Source organism: Pteropus vampyrus, unplaced genomic scaffold (assembly GCF_000151845.1).
Source record: "Pteropus vampyrus isolate Shadow unplaced genomic scaffold, Pvam_2.0 Scaffold198, whole genome shotgun sequence".
NCBI classification, from domain to species: Eukaryota; Metazoa; Chordata; class Mammalia; order Chiroptera; family Pteropodidae; genus Pteropus; species Pteropus vampyrus.
Genome location: NW_011888979.1, coordinates 2,009,899 through 2,020,546, shown reverse-complemented (window position 1 = coordinate 2,020,546; position 10,648 = coordinate 2,009,899). Strand labels below are relative to the sequence as shown.

General features: G+C 35.6%; 1 protein-coding gene across 2 annotated transcripts; it reads right to left on the bottom strand.

Moving 5' to 3' along the window:
- Positions 1 to 2,044: 2,044 nt before the first annotated feature.
- CYSLTR2 (cysteinyl leukotriene receptor 2) lies at positions 2,045 to 10,244 on the bottom strand. 2 transcript variants are annotated; one of them, XM_023537755.1, is made up of 3 exons: positions 10,200 to 10,244; positions 2,584 to 3,634; positions 2,045 to 2,066 (listed from the first exon to the last, which is right to left on the bottom strand). In XM_023537755.1, the coding sequence occupies exon 2, from the start codon at positions 3,631 to 3,633 to the stop codon at positions 2,608 to 2,610; it is 1,026 nt and encodes a 341-aa protein (XP_023393523.1). In that variant the 5' UTR covers position 3,634; positions 10,200 to 10,244; the 3' UTR covers positions 2,045 to 2,066; positions 2,584 to 2,607. The 2 variants fall into 2 exon arrangements, with proteins under 2 accessions (XP_023393523.1, XP_011370341.1); XM_011372039.2 differs by lacking the exon at positions 2,045 to 2,066 and having other exon boundaries at positions 2,130 to 3,634.
- Between the last annotated feature and the right edge of the window lie 404 nt (positions 10,245 to 10,648).

Here is a 10,648-nt window from a genome sequence, read left to right as displayed (position 1 = left end):
AGATAAAACCAAAGAAACCAGTATAGATGCCTGGTTGGCTGGCAGTTCTCTTTCCACCTCACTGCAATGCAGAATGTGGTTTCTGCAAGCCCCATTGCACCTCCCCCCTCAGCTAAGATTTTAGTGGGTTAACCCCACCTCCAGCCCCAGATATAGATTCTGACCATTTTCACTCAGAGCAATTTTTTCTTCTTTGATTTAACTTCAGTGCTGGTGTGTAATCTGAGTAGGTATGATTAAAAAGAAGCCCAGGACTTTTGTTAGTTGATTTGGGTAGGCAATATCCTCTTTCATCTTTTGGATAGAAATAAAGAATCATGTGGCCTCAGGCTGTTTGCAACTCGCTTGAAGGGGTTTTGCAGTGGAACAAGCCAATACCTAATGAGGCAGGCTCACAGAACTCTGGTTGAATAGAGCCTGAAGTCCAGCTTCCTTTGTATGTTTCAGTAATGTGAAATAATAATTGTTTAAGCCTCTTGGAGGTGGATTTTCTGTTACTTGCAACCCCAGGAGGGGACTCTCCTACCTTGGTAGGGCTGAATGGGCATCCCTCAGGGTCCCAAATCCAAGTCTAGTCTTTTTCTGCTTTTCTTTCTGCTGTAAGCATCCAATTTTCATTTCCAATGGCTTTTCTCTACACGCCCCCCCTTTTTTTTTAAAAAAAAGGATTAAATAAATTTTTATTTTTATTTTATTTCAGCCATATATATTCACAAATTAGATAGTTAAATAGTTCTTAAAAGAAAAAGAGAAATCGCCACCCTACATTCTCACCCACAACTTCTCTCCAGAAGCAGTCCCTGTCAATTCATTTCACTGTTTCTTCTGGGCTTTAGCTCCTATTGTTAAATAACGTTTTTATACATCTATTCATCATTCTCTAGGTTTAGTTATTATGCATTTTTTTTGTGTGATGGAAGATGGGGACTTAGATATCTTACACCCTTTCTCCCCCACATACAAATCCTCTCCCTCATTTCTTGAAAAAAAAAAAAGTTGCATCATAGTATTTTGCAATTTATATTATTCTCTATGCAAATATAACTCACAGCTAAGCTACATAGTATACTATTTCCTTTCTTAAACAACAGTTTCTTTTTCCCTTGTTTTTAATAATTGCTTTGTCTTTTCACTTGCTTCTTTTTTTTCACTAAGTTCTCCAAGAAAAAAATAAATGCCTCCAATGTGTGCAAATTAATTAGTTTGTTTTTCTGCTGTGTACCAATATCTTGGGAATTCTTTTCACCTTTCTCCTGTGTTGGATTCCTTATTTCCTAGATGTCATGTTTTACTCTACCTTGGTTTAATCTGTTATTTTGGAGGAGCACATCCTCCAGTAAGTTTCTGATAAACCTACTAGATAATCTGCTGATAAAAATGGCAAGGGTGAAAAAATGTTGAGACCTTTCATACTGAAAATGTCTATCTTTTCATTCATTTGTTGGTCTTTTCCATACCTGGGCCTTTTCCTCCAATGTGTAGTAGTCATTGATTGTTCATAATTAAGAGTGAGACTCTAACAGGTTAATCTCTGTGAGTGAAAGAGCTTAGCTGCAGTGTGGGCTTCCCTGTCAAGTAGGCAGGCCCTGACTTTTGTGTTGGGGAATTCCCACCAGTCTGTATTTGTTGGTCTTTCTTCTTGGGTAGAGAGGTTTTTCCATAGAAGGATCCTCCAGGCTCCCCTCTTAACAGAATATGAATCTGGCATCATTCTTGTTGTTAAGTAAGGGAAGGGCTCTGGGGCTCTTGCTCACCATGAGGACTTTCACTTAGTCCCTCCCAAGCTGAAGAATATCATCTCCCTCCCATGCTTCACTGTGCCTGGGGTCAACAAATCCAAAGAGAAAACTTTGGTCTTCAGTCTTCTCATGAGAGTGAGGAGGCTTAGGAGCTGGTGGGGGAAGGGAAAGCTTATTCTGACTTTCAACCAAATTTCCTGGAGGGCTGTAGAGAGAACAGTGGGAGAAGCTCCCAGCCAATCCTTCTTCACAGACGTTTTTAAAACTCTTATGAGCTGTATGAACTTGAACACGTTTCATAATCTCTCTGAGCTTCAGTTTCCTCATCTGTAAAACAGGAACATGAGGCTTTGGTGTGAGGGTTAAATGGGATCAATAAACATGAAGTGTGTGGCACAGTCTGTCCAGCATGAAGAAAGCACTTAGTTGCTGGCAATACAATGGAGATAATAGTTGGTAGTCTCCTTAGCCTTGTTTCAGTGAACAGAAATGATCCCCTCCCACTATCCTGTGCTTTTCTACACTCTCTCGAAAGGAATGCTACCTTACTTTTGTTCTGCCAAAATGTTAATAGAATTTCAGGGGTATAACAACCTCTGCAATTTGTCTTCCACACCGCTCTCTCTTGAGGGCCAACCAAACCCTTAGAGCCATCTCCTCTATTCTGGCTCCCAACCTAATGGATTAACATGTAGGACTGAAAACTGCAGTGACATTAGTCTGAACCCAAATCGTATCAAGTAAATGTTAGGAATCAACCTTGTTGGAAATGGTGTAAATATATGCTCATTTGGAGACTATGTGTGAATAAAGGTGGACACGAGAAGACAAGCACAGGCCTTACCTAATGACCCCTTCCATTCTTGTTTCATTTTTTTAACCACACACAACCAAGACAGCTGTACTTTGTCTTCTGTGGATGGCCTTTTCTGAATGCAGACCTTAGTCTCTCCTTAAAATTCTCCCCAACGAAGTAATAAAGCAAAGGGTTGAAGCAGGTATTTGCTGCCGCCAAGGCCAGTGTGATGATCACGGCCTTATGCAGCCTTTCTCTGCATGTATTCACTTCCCACACAGCCAGGTGGAAGGTTCTCAGTATGTGATAGGGCAGGAAACACAGAAGGAAGATGATCAAGGCAATGGCGATGGTGGTCAGTGCCTTCCTGTGAGAAACTCGCAGCCTTGACTCTGGGACTTCCATCTTTAACAAGGCTCGAATGATCAGCAGGTAACAGATGTTGAGTGTGCAGAATGGCAGCAGGAAGCCCACCACCAAGGAGATATAGTTCATGGTCTTCAGTTTAATAATTTTATTTAAATTCAGCTCCAAGCATAATGTGACATTACCCTTCTGCTCAGAGCCACTGTTCAGAAGCATTGTTGAGGAAGCCATGATAAAGATCCATATGATCCCACACAGAACCCAAGCACTTCTGATGCTGGTGACATGGAGGAACCGAAAGGGATGAACAGTTGCTAGGAAGCGCATAATGCTCAGCACAGTCAGGAAATAAATGCTGCTGTACATGTTGACATACATGGAGTAAGACATAATCCTGCAGGCCAAGTCCCCAAATATCCAGTTGGAGCCTCTGATGTAATAGTCAGCCCTGAAGGGTAGTGTAGTTGTAAACAAGAGATCTGAAATGGCCAGGTTTAGCATGAAAACATTCACAGACGTGGACTTCTTATGAGGCTGCAGAAAAATATATATGGAAAAACCATTTCCCAAGGCTCCCCAGACAAATATTATCAGATACACAATAGGATAAAAATCCCTCTTGAAGTTTTCATTTGTGCAATTCTTATAGCTGTTGTTATTGCTGAAGGTGCCATTGGGTTCTATTTCTGATGTGGAGATAGACGAAGGCAAGGACATAAATTTTCTCTCCATGCTGGATTAAAAAAAAACAAACACAAAACGTTACTTTCTGCTCACTGTTTACATCTTTCCAGGTTTTAAGAAAATAGGGAGAAGTACTAGCTTTTCTTTCAAGCTTGAGTCAACAAATATCAGCTTAGTCTTTACTATACTTTTTATTATATTTCATGATAAATTTCTAGAATGTAGAATAAACGCTAATTTATTTAATTAAATCTGAAGCCTCAAATTTGGAGGACTTTTGGCCCAGTGCCCATGTTGACCTGAGTGCTCTGTAACATGGCAGTCTAAATCTACTGGGCAGCAGGTTTCTGATCAGAATCTGCTGAAGACAGAAGGAAGTGGTACAATATTTTTCAGGTGCTGAAAGAAAAGACCTATGAACCTAGAGTCCTATATCCAGCAAATATATCCTTCAAGTATAAAGAAGAAATCAAGACAATCTCAGATGACGGAGAACTAAGAGAATTTATTGCCAGCAGACCTACTTTAAAAAATACTTAAAAAAGTTCTTTAAACAAAAGGAATCAATAAAAGCAGGCTTAAAATATCAGAAAAGAAGAACACAATAAGCAAAAATATGGATAAATGCAATAGGCTTTTCTTTTTCAGTCTAAGTTACATTTGATGGTTGAAACAAAAACTATAACACTGTTTGATGTGGTTTCAAAAGGGTGTAGAGGAATTTTTAAATATAATTATATAAATTGAGGAGGCTAAAGGGACATCAAAGAGGTAAGGTTTCCACACTTCACTTGAACTGGTAAAATGATAATGCCAATAGACTGTGGTAATGTAGGTATAATGCATTACCTAAAGCAGTCACTAAAAAGCTATACAAAGAGATATATTCAAAAACCTTAGAGATAAATCAAATTAGAATTCTAAAAATTATTCAGATAACCAAGAGAAAGGCAGGAAAAGTTGACGATACAAATGGAAAAGAAAAAAAGTCAGACTTGTTCCTAACAAATCAATAATTACATTAAATATAAACAGTTTAATTATACTAATTAAAAGACAGGTTGGCAGACTGGAGTATAAAAAAATACACATATGACCTAATTATATGCTGTCTACAAGAAACTCACTTCAAATAACAGTATTGGCAGTTTGAAAGTAAAAGGATGAAAAAATATGTCTTGGAAACATAATCAAAGGAAATCAGAAGTTGCTGTTAATATCAAATAAAGTAAAGTTTAGACTAAGAAAATAACAGAGACGTAGAGGACATTATATAATGAAAAAAAGTTTATTAACCAAGAATACATACCAATTCTAAATGTATATGCACTAAGCAACAGAGTTGCAAAATACGCGAAACAAAAACTAATAGAATTGAAAGGAAAAATAGAAAAACCCACAATTATAGTTGGTAACTTCAAGACCCTCACTCAACAATTGATAAAGCAACTAGACAAAAACTCAGCTGAGATAAAGAAAAACTCAAACACATCATCAACTAATAGAACCCAACTGACATTTATAGACATGCCATTCAACAACAGCAGAATACACATTCTTTTCAAATGCCCACAGAATATATACCCAAATAAATCACATCCTGGGCCATACAGCAAACCTCAACAAATTTAAAAGAATTGAAACCATACAGAGTGTGCTCTATAAATATAACGTAATCAAATTAGAAATCAATATCAGAAAGATGACAGAAAACTCTACAAACACTTGAAAACAAAAACACACTTCTAAATAATCCATGGCTCAAAAAGAAAGTCTCTAACAAAACCAAATAATATATTGAACTGAATGAAATGAAAATACAACATATCGAAATTTGTGGGCTATAACAAAAGCAGTGCTGAGACAGAATGATATAATACTAAATGTATACATTGCAAAAGGAAAAGTCTTAAATCAATCATCTAAGCTCCCATATCAAGAAGCTATAAAAAGTGAAATCAAAAGCAAGTTAAAAGAAGGAAATAATAAAAATAAGAGCAGAAATCAAAGAAATTGAAAACAAAAAAATAGAGGAAAATCAATAAAACAAAGAACTAGAACTAGTTCTTTGAAAAAATCAATACAATTGAAAACTTATAGCAAGATGGACAAAATAAAAAATAGAGCAGACATGAATTACTGTTATTAGGAATGCAACAGGAAACCATTATAGGCACTGCAGATATCACAAACATAAAATTGATAACTTCAGTGAAGTGGACCAATTCCTCAAGAAATACAAACTATCCTAACTCATCCAATATGAAATAGATAATCTGAACTAATAAGGAAATTAAATTCTTAATTTAAAACTTTCAATAAAGAGATCTCCAAATCCAAATAGTTTCACTGGAGACATATACCAAATATTTAAATAAAAATTAACATCAATTCCATACAACAGGGGTCCCCAATCCCCAGGCCATGGACTAGTCCGTGGCCTGTTAGGAATGGGACCACACAGCAGGAGGTGAACAGCAGGCAAGTAAGCAAAGTTTCATCTATATTTGCAGCTGCTCCCTCAGCTCCACCTCAGATCATCAGGCATTAGATTCATATAGGAGCACTGGTCCCTGATGCCAAAAAGGTTGGGGACCACTGCCATATAACATCATCTGGAAAATAGAACAGGACAGTACGCTTTCCAATTTATTTTGCAAAGCTATTGTTACCCTGATATCAAAACCAGACAAAGGCAGCATAAAACAAAGAAATAAAAAACCCACAAAAGACTACAGACCAATATTCCTTATGAAAATGGATGTAAAATCTCTTAGGAAATAGAATTCAGCAATATACAAAAGAATTTTACACCATGACCAAGTAGGGTTTATTCCATGGATTCAAGGCTGGTACACTGACTATTTTTAAATAATGAAATAGCCTTGAATCCACAAAAGAAAAATCACATGATCATATCAATCAATGCAGACAAAGCATTTGACAAAATCCAATGGCTAATCATGATCTAAACTCTCAGAAACAGAGGAATAGAGGAGATTTCCTCAACTTAATAAAGATCATCTCAAAAAAATCTACAGCTATCATATTTAATGGTGAAAATTTGAATGCCTTATTCCTAAAATTAGGAACAATGCAAGAATGTCCACCATCACTGCTCTTATTCAATATAGTGCTATAAGTTCTAGCCAGTGAAATAAGGCAAGAAAGGAAATAAACATCATACAAATCAGAAAGGGGGAAATAAAATACTCTCTGTTTGCAGATGACATGATTGTTTACATAGAAAATCACAAAATCTATGCAAAAGAAATCCTAGAAGTATAACTGAATTTAACAATGTTGCATAAACATACAAAAATCTATTGTGTTTCTATATATACTTGCAGTGAACAAATGGATGCACTGAAATTAAAAATACAGTTCAATTTTCAATTATCCAAAAATAAAATGATATACTTGTGTAAATCTAACAAGACATTACAAGAGTTTTATGCGGAAAACTACAAAATGTTGATGAAAGAAATTGAACTTCTATTCAATGGAATACATACCATGTTCATGGATTGAAAGGTCAACGGAATAAAGATATAAGTCTTCCTCAAATTGATATACAGGATTAATGCAATTCTTAATAAAATCCTTTTAAGGCTTTTTTGTGCATATAGACAAGATAATTCTAAAATTAATGTGGAAAGGCAAAGGAACGAGAACATTTTGAAAAAGAAAATTGAAGTGATAAGAATCAGTCTACCCAATTTCAAGCCTTATTTTATGGCTAAAGTTATCAAGACCGTGCTACTGAAAGGATAGACACATCAGTCAGTGAAACAAAATAGAGAACCCAGAAACAGATTCACACAAATATGCCCAACTAATTTGACACAGATGCAAAAGTGATCCAACAAAGCAAAGATAGTCTTCTTGGAGGTGCTGGAACAGTTGGTTATCCATAGGCAAAAGAATGAAACTGGACCCAAATCTCACATTTTATACAAAAATAAACTGAAATGGATCATGAACTAAATGTAAAATGTAAAACTATAAAATTTTAGAAAAATAAACATAGGAGAAAATCTTTGAAATCTAGGGCTAGAGAGAGAATTTTAGACTTAACAACAAAAATGTGATTTGTAAAGGAAAATAGATAAATTGACTTCGTCAAGATGAAAAATTTTTGTTCTGCAAAAGGCCCTGTTAAGATTGAAAAGACTGGTAGAGAATATCTACAAACCAAATCTGACAAAAGACTAGTATCTAGAACATATAAAGAACTCACAAAACTCAATAGTTAAAAAACAACAGCAAAAACAATCCAATTAGAAAATAGGCAAAGGACATAAAGAAATATTTCAGATGGTTTATAGATAACAAATAAGCATATAAAAAGTTGTTCAACAGCATTAGCCATTAGGGAAATACAAATTATAACTTCAATGAGATATAACTACATACTTATTAGAATGGCTAAAATAAAAAATAGGGACAACACCAAGTACAGAGAAACTGGATCACTCATACATTGCTGGTGAGAATTCAAATTGATACAGTCCCCCTGGAAAACAATTTGGCAGTTTCTTTAAAAACTAAGCATGAAAATATAATTCAATAATTTCACTCCTGGGAATTTATCCCAAGAAAGTGACAATGTATGTCCACACAAAAACTTGTTTATAGCAGATTTATTTGTAATAAACAAAAACTGGAAACGAGACAGATGATTAAATAATTAAACTTAAATAAAATTTTTAAAATTCAATGGTTAAATAAACTGAGGTACGCACATACTGTGGAATACAACTAAGTTATGAAAAGGAGTGAACTATTGATACATGCAATAACTCGGATAAATTTCCAGGGAATTACGCTCTGTCGGAAAAAAAAGCCACTCCCAAAAGACTATATCAAGTACTCTTCCATTTATATAACATCTTTGAAATGACAAAATTATAGAATTGGAGAACATAGATTAGCAGTCACTAGGAATTAAGAAGGTGTTGGGATGGGAGGGAAGTGAATATGGTTATAAAAGACCAGCTTGAGGAATCTGTGTGATAGGAATGTTCTGTATCATAACTCTCAATATCAATATCCTGGTTGTGATATAATCCTATAGTTTCGTAAAGTGTTACAATTGGGGAAAAGGGTACAAGCAAGTGATTTCTCTCTTATTTCTTACAACTGCATGAGAAACTATAATTATCTCAAAATGAAAAGTTGAATTTTTAAAAAAAGCAAGGTGTGGTTTGAGCTGGATACCCTCAGGATGGTGGGAAAATTCAATCTGGAAAGAACTGCTTAGTTCTTATGTTTCGGGCCTCTTTTGTTGTTGTGAAAGGTCCCTTTTGCTACACACAACATTCCTCTCCAACCTGTGCACACTGTATACCCGAAGAGGTCACCCCTAGGAAGATGGGAGAAGGTGCGACAGGAGCTATTGCAATTAGTAACAGGTGTGTTTCTGGTGGCCTTTGGCTGGAGGACATTGACGACTTGGAGTTTCACGGAGATTCCTGGGAAGTCCTTCCTGCTGTGAACAAGTACTTCGACTCAGTAATAGTGCACATATCTGCGGCCCCTGCTCATGGCTGGAGATAAGTTCGCACTATGCTGAGTTCTTACATTTTATTGAGAACCTTCAGCAGATTGTATTTTTTTTCCAGAGTTAAATCCTCTGACACATTTTAGTCACCGATGAGATTTGTAAATCTGGCAAATTGCAACAATTGTTTTCTAGCCTTCTCACACCCATTCTAGTCTGTCTATTGTCTTGAGTGCTGTTTGTCTATCAGAGGAAAAGTCTATAAGGAAGGAACAAGCAAAGGCCCCAGAAGTCCATCCTCCAATTGCCCCAGAGGCTGAGTTCAAGAGTGGCATTCCTTGGACAATCTTTGTCCTTCGGATAAACTTTGTGTCAGGTCATCATTTCAAAGCTTAGAAAGACTTCCACTGTCTTTGTGACCCTGAGATCTATTTTCTTTAGTTTGCTCAGCCCTAATTGGAAACAACTGACCTTTGTCCAAATTCCAGAGACAGAAATTCATACAAGCATCATCCTTTTACCACTGTTGCTCTTGTGGAGCCCACTCCGCCTAAAACTGTGCCCCTTCCAGGCTCAGACCTGTTTCACACTGCTTTTCTCAGCTTTCACCGCTTTTCTTACTGCTATCCGGACGTGTGTGCTTATCCCTACAACTGGCACAATTTCATCAGAGACCATTTGGAATTGCAATGGCCACATTAGAGAACTTTTGACATAAGATTATTTACTTGAGAGGCACTTTAAAACAATAAAAGAATAAGCTTCCAAAGGAGTTTGTCTAAAAAAGATATTATTTTGTTTAGTTGGTGATAGCCCCTTCTTTGCTTCCATACTCTAGGGATTAATAAATGCTGGCTTTTTAATCAGAGTTATTGGTAAAATTCTGAAGGACTTAAACTAATTTTAATGTCACTTTGTTTTGTGTGTATATCTCAAAATCTGTTTTTCCAGATGTAAACTTTATTTATGTTTCCAGAGGAAACATAATTATCCTTTTTCAGTGTTGATGTCATATTCACATGAAGCAGGCTCTCTTTTCACTTTTTTTCAATTCTTCTTATTTTCTTTCTCTTAAGAAACTAACGATTACCTGATCAAAAGAGTCACTCACTTTTTATGTGCACCTCTAGGGATATCTAGTTTAGATAAATACTCCAAATGTCTGAAATAAAGAAAAAAACAGTTATTAAGATATATTCATTTTGTGAACACTAAACATATTTACATAATGGGTTTATTATTATAGTTGTGAGAACAGAAAAAAGGGCATTAACTTCAAGTTAAAAGAAGATAACGTTTTTGGCTTGATTTAGCATCTTTAAAAATTGAGTTTAATGTATAAAACTAGTGTCAGCACAATATTTTGGTTTGTACAGACCAGATTTAAATTTTTTTGATTAAACTGAACTTTCTACTTATTAGTTTTATGAGTTAAGCAAGATTCCACTATTTCTAGGACTTGTTTAAATTTAAAATTATACATATAAAAGTATATCAACTAAAATGAATGCTAATGATAAATGTCATTGTAGTCAATTACAATGGGTGATAATAAAGAAT

Excerpts from the sequence above, each read along its gene's own strand:
- CYSLTR2 (XM_023537755.1), bottom strand. The coding sequence starts at position 3,633 with ATGGAGAGAAAATTTATGTCCTTGCCTTCGTCTATCTCCACATCAGAA.